This window comes from Miniopterus schreibersii, assembly GCF_964146895.1.
Source record: "Miniopterus schreibersii genome assembly, chromosome: 7".
NCBI classification, from domain to species: Eukaryota; Metazoa; Chordata; class Mammalia; order Chiroptera; family Miniopteridae; genus Miniopterus; species Miniopterus schreibersii.
In genome coordinates this window covers 44,905,703-44,932,839 of record NC_138108.1, presented here as the reverse complement: position 1 = coordinate 44,932,839, position 27,137 = coordinate 44,905,703, and the positions used below count along the sequence as shown (strand labels likewise).

General features: G+C 39.7%; 1 protein-coding gene across 5 annotated transcripts in view; it reads left to right on the top strand.

Annotated features, from left to right (window-relative positions):
- The window catches only part of B3GALT1 (beta-1,3-galactosyltransferase 1), a 448,865-nt gene extending 423,690 nt beyond the window's left edge, over window positions 1-25,175 (top strand). For 4 of the 5 annotated variants that reach the window (XM_081142112.1, XM_081142114.1, XM_081142116.1 and 1 more), the window contains one exon: window positions 20,347-25,169. In XM_081142112.1, coding sequence (XP_080998238.1) covers window positions 20,576-21,556 — 981 coding nt within the window. In that variant the 5' untranslated portion in view covers window positions 20,347-20,575 and the 3' untranslated portion in view covers window positions 21,557-25,169. Of the gene's footprint in view, window positions 1-20,346 lie in introns of all 5 variants that reach the window. The other variant, XM_081142115.1, reaches the window with a different exon arrangement.
- The last annotated feature ends 1,962 nt before the right edge of the window (window positions 25,176-27,137 follow it).

The following is a 27,137-nucleotide window of genomic DNA, read 5'->3' as shown; positions in this document are numbered from 1 at the left end:
GAGGTACCCAAAACAAGACATGTGCCAGTTACAGTAAGCAGGACATAGGGTGGTCCAGTTAGTCACAAAAAACAAAACAAAATATGGCTGGTTCTGCTCCCAAAGGCAGAGCACGTGGTCAGCTGGGAATCCAAGGAGACCCTCAGCCACTACACAGGTCCCTCAGCTCCCCGGACCAGGGAACTGGATACCAGGGTGAAACTGGCTGAGCAAGACGAAGCTGAGCAGCTCCAGCTGTGGGCAGTGGAGGGCTGCGGAGCCAGGAGCCAGGAGCCAGGAGCCAGGAGCCAGGAGCCAGGAGCCAGGAGCCAGGAGCCTGGAGCCAGGAGCCAGGCATGTTCTCTGCCAACAACGCTTAGCCCTGCTCTCTCTGGCCACAGCCATGACGATCCCCCTTGCTGCAGGGCTTCTGCCCAGGAGTTTGCTTTTCTGATGCTGTGTTTGCTTATGGCCTTGGGTGCTCTACAGCCAGAGTCCTTCCCCAGCTGTGCTCAGCTACTGAACAGGCTGAAATGGAACCCAAACAGTACGCAATTCCTAGTGAAAGGAAGAAAAGAAGAGAAAAGCCCCAAGGGTGGGAGTTGGATTTGGGGTTGGCCACATCACCGTGCTTTGTTCTGGGACTTTGTGGCAGGTATTTTCAGGGGATTTCTTTGAGCCCTGGAGAGACAGCAAAGAGGGAGACTGAAGCACAGTAGGACTTTTCCAGGCACCAAATCTGTCACAACCCAGAGTAGTTAGTCCCTCCCCTGCCCACCTAGAATGGTTTGTTCTTAGCTCTCTAACAGACAGCATTTATGATTAAGTAAGGGCTTATTTCCCAGCTGCCTCAACAAATATTTATGCAGCTATGTGTGGGGCCCCATGTTCTCTCAACAGGCTCTGATATGTGTAATGCACCTTTGGCTCGCTGGCACCCAGCCCAGAGTCAGAGAGTTGTGGTGCTCCATAGATATTGGTCAAAAGATTTAGCATAAACCATATAGTTTCAGGATTTGGAAAATGCCCTATAATATGAAATGGTCAACAAATCTTCCTTCACCAGTCAATTCTACCTGCCATCCCACAAGTGGCTTCTCATATCTGTCCTAATAGCACAAAATATCCTTCAGACCCTAGTGAATGATGAAGTCCCTTATGAACTAATGAACAACACCCTGTTGCAAAATGCTCTATGGGCATTTGAAATGGCCAGAAATATGATAGGCAGGTGGCATATAGTTGGTGATAAACCTACCATAGTGGTTCCTGATATTTTTCCTTCCACAATCCACATAAGAGATGAGTTTCTCATGGGTCACAGACTCCCAACAGATTAGCTGAACAACTGACTCCACTTTCTTTGTTTCTCATGAAAGTAAATCAGAAGGCAAGTGAGTAAAATCATTGTTTTTATATGAATAAGCTAGAATCTGCTTTAATTTAAAAATTGCAGTCCAATAATGGACCGCCTTTGCTGAGAGCTCACTATGTGCTAAGCACTGTGCCATGAGCTTTGCACATATGACCCCCTTTTGAGTGAGGAACAACCCTGTGCAGTTGGTTCTATAGGACTTTCATTACCCTGATTAGAAAACGAAAGTCTGTAGAGGTTACATTTCCAAGACTAATCCATGTCCCCAACTGTAGGCCAGGTATTTACATTTATACTCTCCTGTCTCCAAAATCTTTATACTCAAATTTCAGTACTTGGTGACTATTATTATAAAATTTCTGACATGTCTCACAACTGACTACCAAGTCTGTATATTATAACATAGAGAACTAAGAAAACAGTGCTGCTGTTTTAACACTAGATTTTGTTCCATGGTTTGAAAACAATTCTGTATTTATCTGAGTCTCTTTGGATCTTAAAAAAGCAATAAGGTAATAATCATCCTTTATTGAGCATCTGTTATGTTCCACTCACTGTGTCAGACATTTTACGAAAATTATTTCTACTATGTTAATTACTTACTATTGTTAATTAGTTCTAACATTATGTTAATTAGTTTTTATATTTATTAATATATTTCTAATATAACATATACAAACTGTTATATATAAAATTGGAACAGGACAGAAAAGCTAAATCTTGCCCCACATGTTGGTTTTATTTTTAGGCTCCAGGGGCTTCTTATTCCCCCTTTTCCCATTCCTGGCAAGTCTCACTTGACACCTTTCCCCTCCTTTGCTGGTGTCTTCTCCATCAGCCTCGTCTCCACTTCCCCCTTCAGCTGAGACTAACGTGTTGGCTAAGTAATGGACCATGATGCGAGAGTCCGGGAAAGCAGTCCTCAGCCGTGTGGGAGGAAGCTGAGCGGACAGGAGGGAGGTATTGGAGAGGGAAGCTGTAGGAGGATTAGTGCGCACAGAGCCGTGCAAATCTCAGGCAGGATAAACAGAGGAAGGAAAGCAGGCGGGGAGGTGAGTAAGGACAGAGCACAGTGGGGTGCCAGGTGAGAAAATGGGGAAAAAAACAGAAGAAGGGGCAACAAGTAACCACACAGTCTTTTGGGAGGAAAGGAAAGGGAAAGAAATCTCTAGAGAGTGCTGTTGATTTTTTTTTTTTTACAATGAAGGAGAACCACACAGAAAGAGAAAAAGCAGCTTTTCCCAGCTGAGCCCTGACATCCGTGTGGGAGTCCAGTTGACAGACAACCAGATCCTTTCTCTCTGTGGTTCCTTTTTGGAAATCATGCCCCAGGGACTTAGCAAAAGTGGGTTCTCCCAAGCCCGTGCCACTTGAGCAGCCTCCTGAGTGACAAGCCTCGCTAAGGCCAGGCTTTTGTGCACAGACCAGCGCGAAGGGGTCAGCACTGGGCAGGCTGTTGGGTGAACATACCACGGTCCAGATGTGGGTGAGAAAAAACATTAAGCTGGAATGGGGTGGAGTACGGATCAGTTCATGCTAAAAGTAAAAATAATAATACAGTATCAGAAAGGATAGTCAGAAAGGAATATAAGGACATAGGCAAGTTTTCCCCAGCCTTCAGTATGACGCTATCAAAATTTCAATGAAGAGTTTGTACATTCTTTTATTCCAAACTTGCTTATTATAATTTTGAACCATCAAAATCAATATGGGCACATTGTTCTACATATTTGGAGATGATGCTACTAGTGGTGATGATCCTGCAGGCATATGGATTCAGTTAAAGAGACTGGTGCATGTCTGGCAGCCTCCTGTTGTGGCACAAAGAATTGATTTCACACTGTAGCTGTTTGAAAATACGTATCAACAGAATGGAGAGTTTGATGTAAAAATAAACAAGTGCTTCTTACCCTGTATTTTCATAAACAAATGATTCAATCACTTTGATTTTAAATTAACGAGTCAAAGGGTCAGTCAGTTTGTTTAAAAACACATGCACAGTCTAATTGATTTGTTGACTGAACTATCTGCTGGAAGCAGCAGCTTGGTGTGATGGTAAGTGGCTTGGGAGTCAGGCAGCCTGGGCTCTGGTTTGGGCTCCACTACATGGCCCCTTTAAGAACCTGGGTGACCTCTGAGCGTCAGGACATGCACAGCTATGTCCTAGATTCCAGTGATAATCAAATGAAATAACATAGGTAGAAATAAGTGTGTACATTGAACAGTTAGTTCTCTATAAAATTCAGTTATGACTCGACAACTGTCACATAACCCCAAAGCCAAGTATTCATCAACCCTTTGAAACGCTGACACTATATTTGATACACTTACTCATGGGAATGGGAACTTTGAGTTGTTTGACAACTTCTGCCCCTTGCTGTCTGAATGACACTTCCTAATAGTATTCAACAGTGGCCTCTACCTATTATCACTTTAATTTAGCACCACTGAAGATAAAGCCCAGCTATTGCTATAGTTAATAGACATTCTTTCTTAAATGAGGTGCATCTGCTGTGACATCTGTTTAAAACCCATGGAGAGGATTCAGTGTTCACAAGCAAATTGAGTTATTACTATGTAATTACACTATAAATTGTGCCGTTATTGACTTGCTCTCAAAATTCATATCTTTTGGACATACTAAATATGAAAAACACCTGGTTCTTCCAAACTGTATGAGTATGTCCTTAAAATGGCCAATATAAGGACGTGAGCTAAACACCTGTGGCCAAAAAATTAGAGTATTATCTCTAGAAGAGAGAAAATGTTAAAGAAGGAAGAAATGAAACTGTGGAACAGAGATGTTGAGTGAGAAAAAATGGGGAGGATATTTTGAAGGCAGGTTATCTAAGTGCTTTCTCAGTCATTTCATCAAACCTGTGAAAATAGCTAAACCTGGCTGGCAGGAGAAAACACGGGGGAAGAGAGATCAGCGATGCAGGATTTTACCTGTTCCAAAAAGAGCCCATCACTACTGATAGCTGTTTGGATGCAGGGAAACTGTACCTATGTAGAAAGAAGAGGAATTAATGATTCAAGAGATTATATCTGAGTTCTTAATAACCACCTAGATTTATAGCAATAAGAACAGAGATATCTAATACTTTGCTATGTGGTTGCAAAACATAGCTCTATGTTGCTTCCTCTAAATTCATTTTCAAAAAGCCAAACAACAAATATTTTATTAACCGCATATTATATTAAGTGTGTAATGCATACAAGGCTAGATACTTGGAGCAACACAGGAATATAAATAAGCAAGGCAGTCACATGGGATAGTGGAAGGAAGGCTGACTTTGATCCTGGCTGACCTGAGTTTGAATCCGAGCTCTCCTGACTAGCTGTTGGGTTGAGCCAAGAAAGCTGCTGATGTTCAACTATTTTTAAGCTACATAAATGGCAATTTCATGTTGTTCAATGAAGAGGAATTTGGAAAAGTCTCTTAAATACTCGGACTCAGTTTCCTCTTTGCTAAAGAGGAGGATTATTTGAGAATTAGAGATAATGTTTGTAATAAGTGTTTATGTAAATACTTATAAAATGTTTATGGTGAAGGGGTATAGGAACCCCCTGCACATGGTCCTCCCAGAGACTGTGCTAAACACCATTACTTTACAGATGGGAATAGGATAAAGGTAAGACAATGTTGTAAAAGGCAAAGCTGTCCATGGTATATTTAAAAATACAAGTTTCACCAAGTATTTAACATTAGGAATTTCATTAAAATGAGAGAAAATGAGAGGAACCATTTGTTCAAACAAAGGTATTCGCTGCTGCCAGTCTCTAAAACGAAAATCATGTGCCAAACATTCACCTTCAACAAACAGCCTATTAAAATCAGTTACTCTGCAATTACATTAACATCAAATGGTTCAATTTTAACATCACGGCACTTTTCAACCATATATGTTCTGCCACAGTCTTCAAAAGGAAAGTCCTATTTAGGGGTGGGATACAGTTTTTAAAAAATAATTTTTTTAAAAAAAAATGCATCCAAACCAGCTGGAAACATGTACGTGGCTTTCTTTCTTCTGGGAGAGGAGCAGCAACACTCAGCAGTGTCGGAGGCAGCAAAGGGGAAGAGCCAGCGCCATTACTCAGCTTGCTAGGTGGAGACAAGAAGCAAGTTCAGTGGAGCAGAAAGGTCTCTGTCCCTGTCAGGGTGATGGAGAGAAGGCCTGTGATGGGTTTCTCAAGGGGCGGGCAGAGGGTAATGCATAATTTCGCCTCCCCTCAGTAAACACGCCGATCAGAGATGAATCAACACTTTAGATTGTACATTATGCAAACGAGAGTGGCAGTTTGACACCTAATGCAGTCTCCTGCCAGAATTTAGATTCTCTCCTCCTGTTGTCTGTAAAAACTGAAAATAAACTGCCCCCCTTCCCCTCCTTGGCTTCCATGCCCTTGAAATATACGTCCTCCAAGCCCACAGGTCAGAGGCTAAGCTCTACGGCAGATGGTCATGTCTCCTTACAGAGGTTATGAACTCAAAACTCCCAGACAAGAAAATCAACAAAAACAAAAATAGAGGCACCAATGACTTGCAAATCATACAGCGAGGATCTTAAGGAAATTCAATTCCTTAAATGAAATTCAAAAAAATCCTGAAGATGTTTTACACTGATGAGTCAGATGAAAACCACTATCCAAAGGAAGCTATTTCCTGAATTGCTCATTGAAAAGTGACACTGGACAGCTTTGGAACAACTGTGTGTGGTGTAAACTCCTCTCTTCTCCCACCATTGAAGTGGACATGTCTTAATCTGGGGAAAGGAAAGCTGAAAGTTCATGATCTATCCTCACATAAGTACTATAAGACAGAATTGGTAGGACTCCCACCAAGCCCCAGGGGAAAACTGGAAGATACGTGCTAAAATTATAGGAATATAGCTAGTCTGTACCTGAAAAATGACATCTGTAAGTGAACATGATCAGATCCTAGTACAAATTCCCAAGGGAAATTCTGGAAACTCTCTTTCTATAGCTCGTAAGATACATTCATATCTAAGGTGTTGTGATTTATCCCTGGGGTAGACAATTATCTTAAACCATCTCTGAACACTACTTCCAGCATTGAAATATAAACTGTAAGGATGAAATCAGGGTTCTTAACAAACAAGCTCAATGTTGGACTTTCGGATCAGTGGATAATTAAACCCTATTGTAGAGTGGATTATTACCTAAAAAGAAAACTTTGCTAAACAAAAAAGAGTGCATTTTTCTCCATTTTAAAAAAAAACACATTCTCTAACACGGGTCAGGACTCAAAAATAAAGAGGATCAGGTCAGGACAGTGGCATTCTTGTGGGTCATAGGATCTTCAGACCTACTCAGACTCAGGGGCATCATGGAGACTTTGTGCATGTAGATGTTTTCTGTATAAACACTTGTGCCCACTGTAGAAAACTTAAGCTTGAAGCCAGTAAATAGATGGCACCCAAATGGAGCCTAGATTTTTCTTTATAAAAAGTCAGCCCTGTCTGAATAATAGTCTTCTTAGTGTGCATCCTTTGTAAGGGCATAATGTGGGAATCTGGAGAAAGACCGGCTTACACCGGCTTGTCCATCCTTGAAAGGCATAGTGCGGTCTGTTTTCCTGAAAAAGAGAATATCTCAGGAAAAAGGAAATATATGGTAAACTGCAGAAAATAAGGATGGAAAGATAGTTTATTTAAGTAAATTTCCTTACCATAATGTGTTTCCTTTCAAATATGCTTGCCCTTTTTTTTTTCTTAATTAAACACCAGAAACTATTACCTCCGCTTGGTCCAGGTTTTTAAGCACTTGAATAGTATGTGGTTTGGTGTTAAATTTTAAAGAACCTGAAAAAAACAACAACAAATTAATTAAAATTTATTCCCTGAACTAAGCTATTATAAAAATACCTATTATTACAAAAGTTACTTTGTACAGAGAATAGTAGGGACTTGTTTTATCACATCTTTAAGACAATAAAAGCCAATGGTTGAAACAAAATACAAACACTTGAGGTCTCTCCAGTTCTTTCAAGTTAAGCCTGAGTTGAAAGCTCCAGAGGGAAGCCCCAACTACATCATTTCACTAACCCATGCTGATGCCCAGCAAGTAAAGCTCCACTGCCCGAGCCATGTAACCCCAGCAAGTCTCCCCCACCTCTGTCTACACTGAGCAGTGCATCTTCACGACACTTCATCCGTATTTTTATGTCATTCATTTAATTGCTTACAACACTATATGGAATTAAACCAAAGGAGACTACTCTCTAGACTTCAACTCCGTAGAGAGAGTATGTTTTTCAACATTCTACCCCCGGGAACTAACACAGTGCCTGCACGTAGCAGAGACAAGAATAGCATCCTTAGTGATAATAAATTGTATTAGAATTCTTCAATGTAGTTATAGTTTTCTTTAAATATTAAAAGTGATAATAATAGTATTTATTAATCATGAATGAAAGCAAGACTGCGTTCTTAACTTACCTTTCATTTCCTTTTCATGAATCTGAAGAAGGCACACTTTGTCTGTCTCCCAGCTGAGGACATTTCCTCATCTAGTAAGTGGCAGAATTTGAACTCAGGTTGTCTGACACCTCACAATATTGCTTCCTGGTACAGTTCTTTCAACAAAGGCTTTTCAAAATTACTGACAAAATCCAAAGTCCTGGAATTAAAAAACGAAAGTTTGTAGCTGCAAATTTTCATAAACATTTGACTCATAGAGATAGCAAAGGTATTTCTAGTCCAATTTGACTTCCTTTGTATGAAGTATTACTTCAGCATGCTTCACAGTTAGGAAAACTAGGATGAAAGGCAATTAATATCTTATCCTCATAAGATAGCATATCTGGATAGAGCTCCATTTAGACCCTGGAAGTCCAGCCCACCAAGCTCCCTCATGTCACACCTGACCAGATGCCTGGAAGAACTTGTACAGCGACTCTCCTAGTAGGGAGCTTCAGTACATGACAGTCAGCTCAAACCCTTATTGGAGTTGACTCATCAAACCAACTATCAGGATGTGCTGATTTATTTCAGCCTCTTAATAACTGCCCCTGTAGTGCTGAAGATACTATCTATGGTGTAAATGATGTGGGCATCATTCCTGCACCAGCTCTGAGACATGTAGCCTGGAACACTGCACACAAAACAGGGAGCTGTCTCATTGTAAAGGCCCCCAGATCCCATACTATTCTCATCCTAAGAGCCAAAAGGGTTGGCTTAGTCCCATTCTGTGGATTTGACCCATAAATTGCAGGTTTCGATTGCTTGCATTGCTTCTTTGAAATATTAGTGGCCCGCAAATAAGTTGTAGTTGCAGATTGATGAGCCAGGCTGGGAAGTTATGACTATCAGTAGCACCATGAGTATGATTTCAGGGACTTCAGGCAGCAGATCATTGTTGGTACCCTTATTTTCTGACACTGCAGTTGAGAGGTGAAGTTTCTAGGACAAGGCATTGTAGAACCAAGAACACTATCATCTGTTCTAATATTCACATCACTGGACTCTTTGAGAATGCTAACAGAGTAAACTTGGGAAGAGAAGGAAGCCTGTTAGACTAAATATCCAACAGCAGAAGGATGGTTACATAAAATAAATACGGCAGTAATGGAAAACAAAGCGGCAGGAGAGTAGATGATAGCATGCAAAGGTGTTGATGATGCTTGCTGAGTGAGAAAAAAGTACATGAAATTGCCCATACAACACGATCCTGTATTTATAAATTAAAGTATATAAAATGCAAGTATGAAAAGTCTACATCTACTTGTAAACAGTACTTATTTTGGCTTGATTTTTATTTTCTTCCTTTTGCTTATGTTGATGCTCTAAATTTTCTGTCTTAAGTATGCATTGTTTTTGTACTACTAACACAAAAGCTTTCTCAAAATTAATAAATTCTTAAAAGACACTGTCAGAATAAAGAGAAGTTAACAAAATTGGGAGTAATAAGATACTAGGCTTACAAGAGTTTTTTAAAAATACATACTCTAATAAGACTATGTTTACCCCATAAAGTAACCAAAAGGCTGTGTTCAATCTGCATTTTAGTTCACTTTTTTTAAGAAACAAAAAATGTAATATCAAAAAAGAAACAATTTATAATGCCAAAGGGGAAGTATTAGAGCATCTTAACTGTCCACTAGAGAATGGCACCCCAAACTGTGTTCCTAAGAAGCACCTACTAATAACAAAATCCCTTTGAGAATCTCCAAACAGAAATATAACATGGTTTACAGAAGGCTCTGAGCAGTCCTGCAGTAAACAAATCTTAAGAACTTTGGCTAACCCAGTGTTTCCACCCATTCACACCCCACACCCCAAGAAATAAGGATATGCAAAGATACTCCACCTATAAGGCAGCACTATGAAAAACTGTCTTTCAGACCACACGAGTACATTACTCCCATTGGACATTTAATTATTTGCTTAACTCTGTAACGCAAGTGAAAAATAAATAATAGTCCTGATTCTGACATTTGCACTAGAGCTCCCCAGGGACCCAGAAGCATCTACACTTCTCTCTTCTGGGACTGACACATGCCCAGGGAACCACAGAACCCATGTTGCTGTTGTGCTTCATGCCTTGAGAACTTTCTAGTTATTAGAGGGTTATTTTTCATCTCATTCCTATTACCTCTAATTATAAATTATCCTCTTGAGTATGGCAACATATGGTCTCTAAAGAATTTCCAAGCATATTAAAACCAACCTAAAATAGTTCTGAAGATAACTTTCTGGAAGGACAGTTTTGGCAGTGAAGTTGTATTGGTTCCAAACCTTTCAATGTAGATACTCTTATCAGTAGCTTGGATGTGACATGAGGTGAAGCATCTTGTTAGGGGATTCCATAGAAGAACACAGCACAGTAGTTGTTGCAAATAACATCTGTGGCTATGGTGACCCAAGGTGAAAAACACTATTTGCACCAGTTTATCAACTCCTTGGAGATCCAATTTACACGTTACTGCTGCAACTGGACAAGGTGGATATAATCACAAATGACCCACCACCACAATAAGCCCGATAATTTATTTAAAAATCAGTTCAGAAAGACATTTGGGAAAGAATAATTCCAGGTTTTGATAGTTGACAACTTATGAAAAACTTTGGAAAATATTCACTCCAGAAAAAGTTCAGATTCTACAATACGTTTCCTGAATTTCTCTTTTAGAAACATTATAACAAAGTCATGAGTCCAGGAATTAAATCAGAAATTCGCTTTGAATGGTGTAGTGAAAAGGGCCAGGCATGGAAGAAGATATCAGACACTAGAATTACAAAACACCTTTCAGTGTGTCTTCCTAGCACATCACGAAAGTACTTGCTCTAGAACGGGGTCCGCTTCTCTATGACATCTCCGCAAAGGGCTCTTGTAGATGCTACTACTGGATGGGACACTTATTCAACAATTATTTTTGCATCAACGGCAATATTTCTTACAATATGCTATTATGCTTAGGCTGAGTGCTAAAGATAGGCATAGCAATGAAACTAATAAAATTGTAATAAAGCCAGGTAAAATATTTCCCTTTACAGAGGTTCTAGTTCATCAAAGAGACACAGTTAAAAGCAGTTGAGGACACTAGCCTATTGATTGAAGGATCTTTCCATATGACATAAGGAAACAATCAACCTAAATTGCAAATATGAAAGTAAAGTTAGGAAAGTATATTGCGGATGAAGAACGGATGAAGGCGTGGGGAAGACAAATACACTCATGAGCAGTGACTCCCTCTGCCTTCTCATTGCCACCTGTGCTCCACGATGAATCCAATGCTCTGCCAAGCTGCAGTTTCCTATAGGACTCCAAATAACTCAAGTAACACCTTTGTTTCTTTGCAGATGCTTTCATCTCACCACTGAATATCTCTCCCCACAATTCATTTTTTTGCTATTGAGATTTCTCTATCCATTCTTTTATATTTGGAATCAAAGTCAAATTTTGTCTTTTCTGTGAATCTAGCCCAGTCATCCCCATTAAGAATTAACTATTTCAGTTATAGTAGTGTAACCTCTAATTATTCCTTAATTCTTCCCATGTGGATTAAAGTTAATACAGTTATAAGCTCCTTAAACATAGGGAATGTGTATTTTAGTTTATACAGTGTGTCCCAAAAAAGTGTGTACACACTCTAACAGCTGATAGCTCAATTTTGAAAATGAAATGTATTTTAATAAACACTGCCTTTATAATTATTCAAAGTGTGTATATACATTTTGGGGGGACACCCTATATATTTAATATGACATTTATGAATTTTAATTGTGGGACTGTCAGATACAATGAATGAATAAGTTAAAACAAAAGCATAGTGCTTATTTTTCAATACCAAAATAAAAATACAGAGAATAATAAGTTGTCGGCATGTCTCCAGACTCAAGAGTAGGCACAGGTATGATGACATGTGTAATATTATAAGTAAATGAACATATTATGTAAAAAGACCCATCTATATGCTGCTTAGAAGAGACTCACTTTGGATGTAAGTACCCACACAGACTGAAAGTGAAGGGATGGAAAAAGATATCCATGCAAGTGGAAACCAAAGAAAGTTGGAGCAGCTATAATGTATCAGACAAATAGGCTTTAAAACAAAGACTATAATAGGTGACAAAGAAGAGCATTACGTAATGATAAAGGGATCGATCCAGCAAGAAGATACAGCATTTGTAAGTAATTATGCACCAACATAGAAGCACCTAAATATGTAAAGCAAATAAACTCAGTAAAGTTGCAGGATACAATGTCAATATGCAAAAATATCTGTTGCATTTCTATATACTAATAATGAACTCTCGGAAAGGAAAAAAAATTTAAATCCCATTTATAATTGCATCTAAAAGATTAAAATACCTAGGAATAAGTTTACCCAAGGAGGCGAAAACCCAGTGCCATAAGAATGACTGCCTGCAGAATAATTTTCATTGACAGCATCTACATAAAATTATTTTGGGCTCGTTTGTATTCCAATAAATTGAAATTGTGTAAAGAAGTGTTTGAGTTAGAAAAGGAAAATAAAAATTGTAAATTATCTTCCATATATTATCATCAGTTGCTGCATGGTGCTAATATTCTTTTAAACATGACCTACAGTAAAGTTGCCTCTCTGTGATGAGCTGACTAGGAAATACCACCTTAGACTTCATGAATTTCAGATAGCAGATACACTAACATCTCTGTGGTTTCTAAAAATATCTGTTTATATCAGCTGCCCCCCCCCCAAATAATGAGCCAAATGAATACTGGTTTTGGTATCACATAGCTCATCATTTTTAAATTCTCCCAGCTGCCGATTACATTAGTAGAATGTCTTTCCTCTCATCTTCTCCCACAGCTGTAATAAAAAATTCTGGCATTTCCTTTTCCAGTGGAGAAGCCCTACTGCCAGCTCCCTATGATTAAGTAAGTGATTACTCTGCCCATCTTGAAAAATGTGCCTCATATAAGGCAGTTGAGATACAATACCCATCACTGCAAAAGAAGCCAAGCATTTATGTAAAATAATAAGATCTCCTCATTTTCACTTTCCCCTGAGAGGATGGTAGTGATGTTTTAAAATTATCTGAATCCTGTCTAGAACTAGGGCAACACATTGATTTGAAGAAAGCTTATAACCTTCCCTTCTAATTTGAAGTGCACTTTTTCTGCCGTGAATCAGAATAGCAAGGGCCCGAAACCCAAACAAAGACACCCTCATCCGAACCCCTTCTCTTTCAAGCCGGCCCCATTCTTCTGAATGCAGGGATTTATAAAACCGTTTCAATAAAGGTCAAGGTGTATCGAACTAAAAGGAGAAAGGTTCAAACAATTTCTTCCAGATTTAGGAGAGAAATGATTTCAACTGCCAAGTCATGATGAATATCACCTTTTGCTTTCTGCCAGTTCCTCATTGCAAATGATGTGTGGGGCAAGTTCAATTATGGGGTCTCTTTGAAAGGTTTCATAATTAAAATTTTAAAAGGAACAAGTTAGCTCTTTGTCTTTCGAAGGCAGAGGAGTCGGAACACTTATTTGTATGAGTGTTCAGGGATTTTTACTTCTGTGGGTACGGTGCTTCCCACAGCTAAGGAGTCTTACTTCAAAGAAAGGCTAGGAGAGAAGCCAGCCCTCTGTGACAGGGAGAAATAACAATTTAGCAAGCTGTATAGCATAATGGTTTATGAAATTCTTCCTTCAAGGACCATTATCTAGGGCTAATAGTGCTTTATTTCTTCCTTTCTTGTGCTTATTTAGAGAATAATTACAAGAGCCAGAGGAAGGGAGAGAGTTGGGCATCAAGATAATCACTCGCCAAATTAATGCAGCCAAGTAGAATTTCTGGCCTTTGGGGCTTGTTTATCAATTAGTTCTGTTGCTATCTGAGTTCCTGTAGTTCCCCATAGAATGAAGTTTTTTTTTTATTTTGTACTTTTATTTCACTCATACACCAGCTCTGGAAGTCATTTGAGATCAAAACATTTTTCAGAAAGAATCTCTTTTTTTACCCGGCTTAATATTATGTTATTAATATACTGTCCAGCCAGCTTCTCATCCATTTCAAGAACATTTCATAAGGACTAGTAGTTAGCTCCTTTCTCTCCCTCTTTCTTTCTTTCTTTTTTCTGAATTTCTGTTTTCTTTTCTCTCTTTCAACTGGTTAATATTATGGGGTTTCTTTTCCACCTGGCTTATCTTTTGGTACCATGTTTTTAAAGTTACAATGTGGATTTTAATGTTAAAACCATGTTTGTAATGTCGTGTGGTCTCTGAATATTCAGAACTGGCTCTGAATAATAGAAGTGCTGGTGGTGTTTCGCATCTGCAGAGGTGCCAGGAGCACTCGTTTTATTCCCCAGGCATTAGCTGGTCTCGCAGGAACTGTTGGGCCCATCCTTTTGGAGAATGTGCCACAGTCCTGGCTTATCTTTCTCAACTAATAAGTGTTTTTTAGAGGAAAGATAAAATGGCAGGAGCAAACGATTGCTTAAAACTATGCCATCATCTTCACGTGATCTTAAAAAATAATCGGAACTAGCCTTTAAAAATATAACAGTAAATCAAAAGTGGTGTCCCTTTTCACGCTCATCTTTCATTCTTCTTTGAATGCTAGTTACAGATTTTTCACCCTTTAAAAGTTGGCTTACAAAACCCAAGAATGTACCTGCTCAAATCAAGAAAATAAAATATGAGGTCTTGTAAAGCAAAATATTTTATTTTGTTGTTACCCAGGAAAGTAGGTGTTTTGGATGGAATTGTCCCACCCAAAGGACATATTTAAATCCTAACTTCCAGTAATTCAGAATGTGATCTTACTTGGAAACAGGATCCTTCCAGTGGTAAGCAAGTTAAAATGAGGTCTTTAGCGTTGGACCCTAATCTAATATGACTGGTATCCTTATTAAAAGGGGAAATTGGACATGGACACACAGGGAGAATGATGCCAAGTAAAGATGAAGCCTGAGATCTGAGTGATGCGTCTATGAGCCAGATGTGCAAGGGATTCCCGGAAACCCACCAGAAGCCAGGGGAGAAACATGGAATAGATCCTTCCAGCCCTCAGAAGAAACCAACCCTGCCAACATCGTCTTTGACTTCTAGCCCTGAGAACTGTTGGATAACACGCCTGTGTTGTTTAAGCCACCCAGTGTGTGGTACTTTGCTGCAGCAGCCCTGGAAAACTCATACAGTGCAGAATTGACATCTCCAGAAGCCTATGGCATCTGCAGGAGTGGCCACAGCTAGAAAACAGGGAGCCAAAAAGATCCAGAAGACCAGGGAGGGGCAGAGGTCAAAACCCAAAAGATTTTCCTAATGAAGCATTAATTCCAAAGAGCCAAGCAAACAAAACCTTAGTTAAAGACTCAAAGACTGAACCGGAGTTCCCAATGCATTCTGTTCTCAGCTCAAATGTCACCTCCACAGAGAGTGACCAATTTATATAAAGTAGCCCCCCCACCCTCTGTCCAGTCTCTACCTATTAACCTCACTTTATTTGAATCACAGCACTTATTGCCACCTGAAATTATTTTTGCATTTATTTACCAGGTGTTTTATTTTCTGCCTCCCTCGCCTAGAAAGTAAGCTCCCTGCCTGTATTGCAGCATGCAGAACAGTGCCTAGCATCTAACCGGTGTTCAGCACATCTTTGATGAACAAATGAAGTAGATTTGAAAATCCAGGGAGATCTGAACCTGGAGATACTATGTTTTTTGAGACACCAGAGAGTGCAAGCAGGCCACTTGGTGGGGCCCTGTGGCCTTGCCCATGAGAATAGGGAAGATGGGACATCTGCGGAGCCAACTAAGTGGTAATCGAGGCATAGGAAATAGTGTAGATTTGTACCTGTTTGAACCCTAATAGGGAAAGACAAGAACTTGGCACCCCAAACTAGGCACAGGCCACCCAAGAGACAGTACCCACCTGCTTCCAGGACTTACTTCTGGCCATACAACAGAAGAACTTTAGCAAATTTAGGGGCTTAAAAAAAAAACCAAATTACTCAAAAGAACAGCCCATCCACCATGCAATTTCTAGGAGAAACATGTGCTCCTTAAATTGAAAATTCTGCCCCATTAACTTCCTGAAAGGTGGAGGTGGGTAGTTCCTAGGGAGTTCTGCAAATGCAGTAATCTGAGATACAGCAAGGCCCCTGGGGGAACAATCTTTCAAGTGTTCTAGTGAATGTTTCTGTTTGCAGGGATTTGTATTTAACAGATGACAAGTTAATGTGTCATAAGTGTCTGTGGTTGTGGAAGGGCTGCTAAAAGGAATGACAAACGTTGTACCTGCAACTTGCTATTTTACTGATACGTTAACATGTCGGTTAAACAAGATTTTAAATCTTGTAAAATTGAAAGAATCCCCCAGAGGATTGAGCTTTGTGACACTCAGCTCCTTCCCCAGAACTTTTCAGCGGACTTTGGCTTTTCAGTGGACCTTTGTTTTTGAGTTTTCCAGATAGAAAACAGAATTCTCTATCAGGAATATCTGTATAGTGTATTCACTAATGTTAGATGGACAAACCAAGAAACCGATACCAATCCTATGTATTTAGGAGAATTGATTGGTATATGTGCTCAGGATCCCAAATCAGGACCCGATGACCTGCCATAATCCCCTCATCCCGTTAGATCCTGCTCTTTGTATCATAATACCATCTGCTTGTACAGCAGCTTTTCCCCAGAAACTCAAACGATTAGCAATGGCCATTAATGCCTATAATGTACTTGCAGATTAAGCAGATATTATTTTTGCCCTTATTTTATTCTTAAGGCTACTGATGCACAGAAAGCCACATAGCAAGTTAGGATTACTACAGAGTAAAACAGGAACATATGGCCCATTACCAACTACTTAATCCAATAGATATGCAGTTACTCCTTAGAGTTAAATGCACAGTACCAGTACACAGTCTTATATTACTGGTTCTGGTCAAGAGGCATATGTTTGTATTTGGGCACCTGAAAAATCTGTTTTGTTGTAAGCAAAAGGGACCTTTTTAGCACCCTTTCATCATTATTTTTGGCAGCTCTTCAGTTCTAGGCTAGTTCCTTGTCCCATTTCAAGTCCCCTGTTTTTATAGGTGATAACTTGCATTTGCTAGTGACCAAGATAGAGTACTGTGCCTACTTTTGTTCTCATGTTTGAAAAATAAAGTCAATAGATTATTTCAGCGTGTGTGTGTGTGCGTGCACGTATGCATATGCATGTGTGTGTATATGTGTGTGTGTTTCAGTTCAGAGAAAGTGAACTGCAGAGTGTTTCTGAACCCCTTCAACAGTTGCAGCTCTCCACCCCCAGCGTCTTTAAGATTTAAAGTGCTCTTTGCAAATCATCATTTTTTCATGATTAAGAATCCCCACAGAATTGCTATAGTGTGCTGTGTAGCAAACCAAAATGAACTAGAAAAATATCCAAGAACTGAGCACACGTCTATGAAAATGAACACATGGATCCCCGGGAGACTAGCAGCCGGAGATGCTTCCTGCCACCCTGAGCTTTCCCATCCAAGATTTTGCCTGTTGTCCTAACAGGCCATAGGAAGCTTGAAATCACCTCTAGCTACTCACTCACTATCTGTGTGATTTGGGGCAAGCTACTTCATATCTTTGAGTTTACATTCTGTCATCTGTAAAATGGAGACAATGCCTCTCGTAACACTGTAGGGAATGAAGCTCTATAAAATATATGGCATAGAACACAGCGCAGTGCCTGGTGTGCATCCACAGTTTAAAGTGAGGCCTGCAATAACAATGGCATGAAGCATCATGTCTGCTAGCTGTCTGGGGAAAATTGCTCACTGTTCCATGAAAAGTGTTTATAAATACATAAACTTGTTCATGATCTCACCTGTCTCCTATTTCTCCCTCTTTTAGCTCTTTCTAAATCTCCCGCTACCTGTGTTTATGGAGCCCCTTTCCCCAGAAAATCACACAGAAAGGTAGCGGATAAAACAAATTGTCACTTACCCATCTGGGGCATAGAACTTTGGGAAAGAAATCTTTAATGTGGAAGAATGAATTGCTATTGAATTCAGTGGGTAGGATTTGGGGAAAGTAAAACCCTCCTCTGCCCCCTTTCGATTGCAAAGATGGGTAAGCAGCTACTCAGCTCAGAACAGTTTCTGAGTGCCCCTCCCCATCTGACCCTGCTTTTCTCGCTCCAAAGCTCACCACTCCCATCTTCCTCCCCATCACCCTGTCCTCCTTTCTCACTCCACTATTTGCACTCCTGGCACACACCTCTCTCATTTTATGCCTTAGAATATATTGTTCCCTTTACCTAGAATGCCCAATTCTCACCCAGGTAATCCCTAGTTGTCCTTGAAGATTCAGCTCAGATAACTTTGCTGAAGTTTCCATGGCATCCTCCCCAGGGCTAACTCATCATTTGACTCCAGGGCGGGATGGAGGAGTGGGATTCCCATTGCAGTCTATGAGAATGTCGCCCTGTGGAGCTGTACTGTGCACAGTCTGCAGGACAGTGCCTGGTTCTCTCACCTCCTGTCCACCAGCCCACCTCTGTGTACTCCAATAGCCTTGTGACAGAAATTGTTATCCCACTTTTTAAGCCATTTCTTTGAAGTCTTTCCTCATAGACTATGAGTTCCTTGAGGAAGAGTCTGGGTTCTATTCCTGTTTTTCCAGTACTTCTCATACACCATTAATCCCCCATCAACAGCCTGGTTAGTGGTTCCAGTAGAGAACTTAATAAGAACCTCTTCCAGATGAGACTCTTTGGGTCCCTTAACAGCTAAGTAATAGGTGGCTCACAATTTAGTAGGAAAGTATGAAAGGCAACAAGGGCTGTCTGAGGATAAAGATAGGCTAACAACAATCAGCTAAGTAGACTAGGAAAATGGTGGAGAAAGTTTGGTTTCTAGTATCCTCTTGAGACTCAATCCCATTGGAATTCAAATGGAGGTGATGTCTATATATCCCAATGTGAGAAGGCCTGACTATGCCTAGAGTCATGCTGCTTAAAGCCATTCTAATATTCATTTAGTTAGAACGGTGACCACACTGGTTATTGCTGGCCTCATATAGATCATATAGTCAGTCAGCTCTTGGCTTAGACAGAGGCGTGTATCATCTTTGCTGTTGCCCATCATGTCTTTTCATTTCATTATGACTATTGTGCTCAGAAGCATGACTTGCAGTCTGTAATCCCAGTTAAATTTTTTCAACACAGTCTGTACATTTAAGCTCATAGTCTTCTTTGAAGCAGACTTTGTTGAAATTGATCTCCATTGTCTGCTATCTCTGTCGTCCAGGACTACCACATTTTGCTCCAGCTAGGAAGAAAGAGACAAATTTTTACATGAATGGACTTTGTAACTTGGCACATATTTTTAACTGGCATGATAGCAGCTGAAGTTCTAGAAAGAATTTGAGTTCCAAAAGACAACTTTTTTATTTGAACACCAATTAAAGGACTGTGTCACATCTTCAGTGAACTTGTGGCCCCCAAGCTCAATTGTCTCTCCTATTATATTCCTGATATGTTTGCATGAAGTATAACTAAATAAAAAGAATTAAGCCCAGCTGGTGTTGCTCAGTGGTTGAGCATCGACCCATGAACCAAGAGGTCACTGGTTTGATTCCCAGTCAGAGCACATGCCCAGGTTGTGGGCTCAATCCCCAGTAGGGGGCATGCAGGAGGCAGCCAATCGATGTATTGCCCTCACATTAATATTTTTCTATCCCTCTCCCTTTCTCTCTCTCTAAAAATCAATAAAGACATATTTTTAAAAAGAAGAATTAAAAGGGGCAATATAACTTCATCAAGGGAACATAAGGGTGAATTGTTGAAAATCACAAAAGTGATACCATTTAGATCAACTCCCAAATGAGTGCTGCCAGCTGTCTGAAAAGACACTTGTGTGATGGTCTTCAAGCATGAGGAGTAAGGATATTCTCCAAGTGAAGCGTCACAGAAAACTGAGGGGTAGGAACTAACATTTGTGGGAGCCAAAGTCAAGAAAAAGTGAGGAAAAGTTGGGAATTGTTTCTAAATCTGAACCAAAGGAGACAATTTTAGCAAAGATTTTCCAGTGGTGATCGACACATTTTCACATATGGGGCTAGAGAAAGCAAAGAGTTGTTGAGAACTGATTTCTTCGTCAGAGTCAAGCAAACAAAAACTCAGAGCTGGAAAAATGGAAGAGGTATGAGGCTGTGTGAGAGTCCCCTGCTTGAAAGAAGACGTTAGTGTCAGAAAGCGTTTAACTGCAAAGAAGAACTCTTGTGAAGAGAGGGAAACTTGTTTTAGTTACTAATGTTCAGTGTACCTCATATTCATCTAGAGTTCACAATCTGTACACTTGTTATTGGGTATAATTCTCCACAAACCACTTCTATCAAGGGAAGAAAAGGGAGGCTGGTTGTGTCAAGAAGTTTTCAGTACTGATGGAAATGAATGATTATGTTTATTTTAGTCATCATGGGCAATTCTTATACCCATTTTATGTTTATTTGAGAATATGAAATAACTACATAAATCTGAGCAACTTTACTTTATTGATTTTGCAGAGTTAAGAGGAAGATCTATGAGGCATGGAACCTCCCATCGGGTGTGGAAGCAAATAAAATGAATGGAGAGATACCAGACTGCCACTGAGACCCATGGACAATCCTACGCTCACACTTCTCCATCCAACTTGAAAATTAATTAATAATATGCTGCCCTTGCAAGATGACAAGAAACTAATGCCAAGAAGGCATATTCTTCAGTATTTGGAATAGACGTGCTCTCAAGACCATGGCTTCAAAAGTCTCCTGTTTGTATGTTTTGACAGTTGTGTGCTGGGCCAGCGCCCTCTGGTACTTGAGCGTAACTCGTCCTACTTCTTCCTACACTGGCTCCAAGCCATTCAGCCACCTAACAGTTGCCAGGAAAAACTTCACATTTGGCAACATAAGAACTCGACCTATAAACCCACATTCTTTCGAATTTCTTATAAATGAGCCCAACAAATGTGAGAAAAACATTCCTTTCCTTGTTATCCTCATCAGCACCACCCACAAAGAATTCGACGCCCGCCAGGCCATCCGAGAGACATGGGGAGATGAAAACAACTTCAAGGGGATCAAGATAGCCACTCTGTTTCTCCTGGGCAAGAACACCGACCCTGTTCTGAATCAGATGGTGGAGCAAGAGAGCCAAATCTTCCACGACATTATCGTGGAGGACTTCATTGACTCCTACCATAACCTTACCCTCAAAACTTTAATGGGGATGAGATGGGTGGCCACTTTTTGTTCAAAAGCCAAGTATGTCATGAAAACAGACAGTGACATTTTTGTAAACATGGACAACCTTATTTATAAACTACTAAAACCCTCCACCAAGCCACGAAGAAGGTATTTTACTGGCTATGTCATCAATGGAGGGCCCATCCGGGACGTCCGCAGTAAGTGGTATATGCCCAGGGATTTGTACCCCGACAGTAACTACCCACCGTTCTGTTCGGGGACTGGCTATATCTTCTCAGCCGATGTGGCTGAGCTCATTTACAAGACCTCACTCCACACCAGGCTGCTCCACCTTGAAGATGTATATGTAGGACTGTGTCTCCGCAAGCTGGGCATACATCCTTTCCAGAACAGTGGCTTCAATCACTGGAAAATGGCCTACAGTTTGTGTAGGTACCGCCGGGTTATCACTGTGCATCAGATCTCTCCAGAAGAGATGCACAGAATCTGGAATGACATGTCAAGCAAGAAACATCTCAGATGTTAGGATTTTTACCAATGTAAATACATTTCTTTTCTTTTTTAAGAAATGGGGTTTAGGGTGTTGGTATTTTACAGGTGTCACCAGGAGACATGAACTGGTGAAGGGGTTTTGTAAAAAGCTTTTTCTTCCCACTCCAAGTTCCTTTCTTGGATTGCCAATTTACACGTGTTAGGCTTTGATCATAGAGACAATGCATAAGTGAGAAGGGCCAGATTTTATTCTCAGGTCCGAAGGCCTTGCATTTATCTCAAAAAGCAGCTTCCTAACAACTTCTATGATTTACATACTGTACATCTGAGATACAAATCTGGTTCTAGGAAACTGAAACTCATAGTAATGTCTTCATAGCATCTCTGCAGAAGTAAATAAATAAGTAACTCTTTTTCAAAAACAATTGAGAAATACTACACAGTCAGGAAAACACACTGGATGTGATGATTAATACTGCGTGTGCTATTACATTGAATTTTTACATATATTGCCACATTGTGTGTACAGTATTTGTGGTACCAACAAGAAATGAACTTAGCACAGGCAGGGAGGATGCAGTTTTAAAAAATGGAAATTTAAACTTAAGAGTGAGATACTTTGCATGTTTGGAAAAGGATTCTGCTTGTGCATTAAACAAACATTACCCGGTGCCTCCAAGGAGACTTTGCCAAATGTCATCTTTTCTGCTCCTCTCCATACCATGTCGCTAAGTGCATTTTACAGTTTCTGTCTCAGGCAGGCACATGTGTAGAAATAAGCTGGTGGGAGGCCAGAACAATAAATCACACGGAGAAAATACAAATTTATATATGCATTATAATTAACATAAGCTTAGCAATAGTATAAGATGCCCCTCCCACACATTTGCAAAGTACATGAGAAAATCTTTTAACAGATACCAATGCTATTGAATGAGTTCACCCTACAGTTGAGAGATGTGACACTCTCTAATACCCAAAACACCCAAGTACCTCTAGCAGCCATGCTGGTAGGAGGTGTTCAGAAGTCTCTGTGATTGAGGTTCATGGGAAAAAGAAGGGGAAGCTTGGGTTCAGGTTCTGCTGATGCCGTAATACTTGTTGGGTCATGTGAGCAGGCATCTTTACCTTACTGTGCTTCAAATACACTCATTTATAAAATGGCTGGAAAAAACACCTACCTCACAGGTGCTGTGAGAGCAAATCGCATTTGCTAAGTATTTTGAGATCCTTGGTTTAAAAGGTGCTACGAAATGCAATGTATCATGCATTATGCTAAATGCTAAAATAGTTACATAATTACAACGATGGTCAAAAGTAGTAGTCACATCATTTTAACATGAAATCTGCCAAACTAAAGATCAAATATGAACTATTAGTGCACCCGATTCTTCTAAGACGTTGACTTTTCCTTGGAAATGTTAGGTGTTTGGGGAAGCTTCAATGTCACTGTCATTTCTTCTGGTTTCAATGAATAAGTTAGTATTTCAGCGCATCGCCCTGATCTCCCAGGGCACTGAAAGTGAAGGCAGCTGGCTTTCTTTGGGGAGGAGCCTCTGGCCATGGGCATAGTAGAATAATTGAAGCACATGCTTTGCAAAATGTATCACATCAACTTAGATCTCAGGAAACACTTGATCTGAATTCTCAGTAAGAGCTTGGAGGATCAGTGGAGCTCTTCCTCTTCTATCAGAATAGGCTCTCAGCAAACCCGCACATTCCATATCTTCTACCATTCACTAGAAAACTGTTTTCATTCAGAGAAAGGCCCCCAACTGAGGGAGTATGCCTTTTTTTTAACCTGACTTTGGAAGCCCCCCGAGAAGTTGATAGCAAACAGGTAGACAAAATGAATAAATGGAAACATGGCCTATTTCCTGAAAACACTGGATATCTCATCCCCCGCTAGAACAACCCAGTACGAGACAGGCCTCCCAGTCCCTTAGCACATCTTTCCCCTTACAGTCAACAGAACTGTAAGAACTGGGGAGAGATGGGTTAGCACAGGCGAGCCACCCTCCGACCCCAACCTTTAACCGCTGTGAGTTTCAATCACTGCAGAGGTCTCACGACTTTGTACTTGGTTCACCTTTCAGTCGTGTGGCCGAGTCAAGCCTCTGTCTCATACACTGTCTTGCATTTACCTTATGCCGAGTCAAGTCACCATTGGTGTCAAGGAATTACGCATTATAAACATCATATATGTACATCTGTGAATTGGGGTGTGTGTCTGTGTGTCTGTCTGTGTGTCTGTGTGTGTACATTATGAATAGAGCCCTAATCTTTAAAAGGAGCAAAAATCAGAGAATCACATGTCTTAAAGAACTATTTCCTAACTTTTTTATGCTAGGTAGTGCCCATGTGACAAACATGTAAATATTCATCGAAGCCCATATGTATATATTTTAAAGGCCGGTTTTTCTTCTCCCCATCTTTACGTACAGCTAGAATGTGCTTGCTGGGTACACTTCCTTCTGCATGGAGCTTGGTGAGGCAAGGCCATTTGTCCAGTTCCAATAGCCTAAAGCATGTTTGCCCTTTGTTTTTTTGAATGTTCAAAACTATGTTTAAGTCAAGTGATCAGAAAATGCTCTAATTTTCTACCTTTGTTAATTTTATGACACTGGCCAAATTATAGTTTCAATGATTTGTGATGCCATTTTTAAAAACTTGACTATCATTTCTCTGGTATAAAATAATACTTTGGACAGTATTGTACTAGGAGTCGTTCAGACAGTTTTTACGAAAGCCTTCTGACTGTCCCTCTACATGTTTTGTTCATTTTGCGTTGGGTAACAAAAAGTATTAATAATTAGTGTCTGTATTCTTGCATTTTCTTTCTTAAATTTATTTTTGGGGAAAAAGTTTTACCTTTGGTGGCTAGTTTGTGTGGCTTTCTGTCTTCTTTTATTGGTGCAAATGCCAGTTTTCAATATATAATATTGTATTTTTAAATAACTAGAATAAAAAATGAAGATCATTTTTTATTTGGATTAAATTCAGAACAAAACCCCTTTGTGTGATATGATATGGGGAAAACAAACTCTTTACAGAGAAGCTAAGGAAGGAGGTTTTCAATCCAATCTCTTCTGTCAAAAGACAATGGAATATTTACATAAAGCGTCTGGGATTCATTTTCTACCTTTCCTAATATGTGGGTTTAGTGGGGGCATTGATTATGTGATTTATTCTGTAAAGGTGAAGATAGTTTTTATAAGCAACAAAGTACCTTGTGAATGAAAGAAGTAATTTACTAGAAACACTTGTTAATGATAATTGACATTTAGGTATATCGTTATAGATGAATGATCGTATTTATGTATTTATTTGTCAAAATTGTACATACTATTTCGCCAAATGTAATTGTCTGTAAAAGTGCACTCTCCAGGTTTGTAGTACTGTTTAGGGTTACATGGGTTGCCAATCAAGCTGCTAATCAGAATACTATTTTTTGTATCAATGTTATAAAACTGAAAGTGACAAATAGATGCTGAAGATGTCTTTACATTCGGTTTCTTCACCTTCCTCTTGAAATGTAAACTGTTGATTGAAAGCACGATGCTAATGTGTAAGCCCATCTGTCATGAGGGAGATTATGGTTCCATAAAGCTGATTTTTTAAAACATTGGGACAAATAAACAGAAGGAGAACATATTTTCCACTTTGCTTCTTTTCCGCGAGAATTTTTTTGGTGAGATGTGATCATTACAATCAGCAGTGCCTTGGCATCATCAAGCAACTCCATAACCTCAATAAAGGTAGCAGTTCAGCCTGTTCAGAGCTCAGCTGGAGAGCCCGGTGCAACTTAACAGTCACCTTAGAGATGATTTGGTCTAGTAGGCCATGGGCAACTCCCGGGCTTAGGAAACAGGTATCTCCCTTGGCCCTTGGTGGCCTCAGGAAAGTTTTTGTGTTAAATTCGATATGTTGAACATGCCAACAAATTCTATCCAGAGAGCATAATGTTGTTAATGTGCTTGGTGAGTTAGTACATGGTGAACCTAAGGCAGAACTGTCAGTCTTATGTTTCACCTACATATACCCTTCGGAATATTGCATACTATTTTAAAAGTTTGAGCGGACAGGAAAGATGCTATTCAGGAATTCTTTACAGCAGACAAGTAAGTGTTGCTGATGCCTGACACTATAAGCAAGAGACTATTCGCTATTTAAGAGACGAAAGTCCCTTTTGTTATCAATCCTGATCTAGCTAAATAGATCTTCTTTACTTTTTAATGGAAATTTAACTTTGGATTTACTACCCCTGTACCTCAGAGTTCAAAAAGGTAAAATCTATCAGGTGGGCTGAAATATGTGCGTAAACGATGAAAATTTAAAATGGATAGATTTGTATTCAATGTGACCTTTTAAAAGGACCGACAATAAGAACAGTGTTCTGAAAGTATTGTCTCAGACTAGGAGCATCCGTGTCAGGTAGGGATTTGTTAGAAATGCCCACAGAAACTTGGGGATGTGGCTCAGCAGCCTGTTTCAACAAGCCCTGTAGGTGATTCTGCTGCACGTTGAAGCTGAGAACACTGATCAAGAGCGGGGTCTGGCAAACTGCCCTCCGAGCCACAGCTAGCCTGCTTCCCAGGATCTAAGGATGGTTTCGGGATGAACATCTGCAATGACTTAGTGACAGGAGACACTAATGTTGAACCCCAACTAAGCAAAATATTATCCCAACAGTAAGAAGTTACCCTTCTCATCAGCAGGTGTTTATTGCCACCCCTCCAAAATTGTACTCAGTTATAATTTTATTATATTTTTAATTCCATCAATGCAGGAACTGTGGAAATTTGTTATGTAAGTACTTTCATATAGCTTCAACTTTCTCAAAGCTTAGAATATTTATTATCCGGTCCTTCACAGGAAAAGTTTGCCAACCTCTTACTTAGAGGAACAGGGAAACATCTGGAAAAAGTGCTACATACAAAATTCCTCCAATTGTATATGAGGAGGCTCATCAGTAAAACAAACTGGAATTGTCTCCATGCATCCAAGGAAGTGACAACATAGTCATGATAATGAATTGCATTAAAAACCAACAGCTGCATATTATTTTTCAAACATTTCCTTTTTCTCTCTCAGAGTGATTTTTAAAAATCATAAAAGCTTGATTCTAATTGTAAGTATTACCCAAAGCTTAATTAATATATTGCTTAAAGATGTGTGGGTTTTAGACCTAAGAGGGTGGGTTCCATATAGCTTGATGATCATCATTAAAAGCATTCTATTTTCCCATTTACTTAATTGATTGCCATAGCTTTCCAGATGAATTCATGCTGCTGGAAGAAAATTGAATACATTTCTGAGAGAAAAAAATGAAGAAAAAAAACAGAAATGGAGCTATTTAGAAGAGCAATGTCCCAGAATATAATCCATGTGAGAATGAAAAATTGCCCTTGACAATATCTAATATCTCCTTACCTCTCTGCTGGTTAAAATAGGCATTTTTGTGAAATGAGAAAGAAATGAATGAAAAGGTATTATTGATTCCACTACATCTATAATAACACTGGCCCTACTATCTCTTCAGCCAGAGGTGCCTAGTACTCAAGAAAAATTTTCCATTTCGTTTCCCTTATAGAACCTATTAGTTTGGTACATTA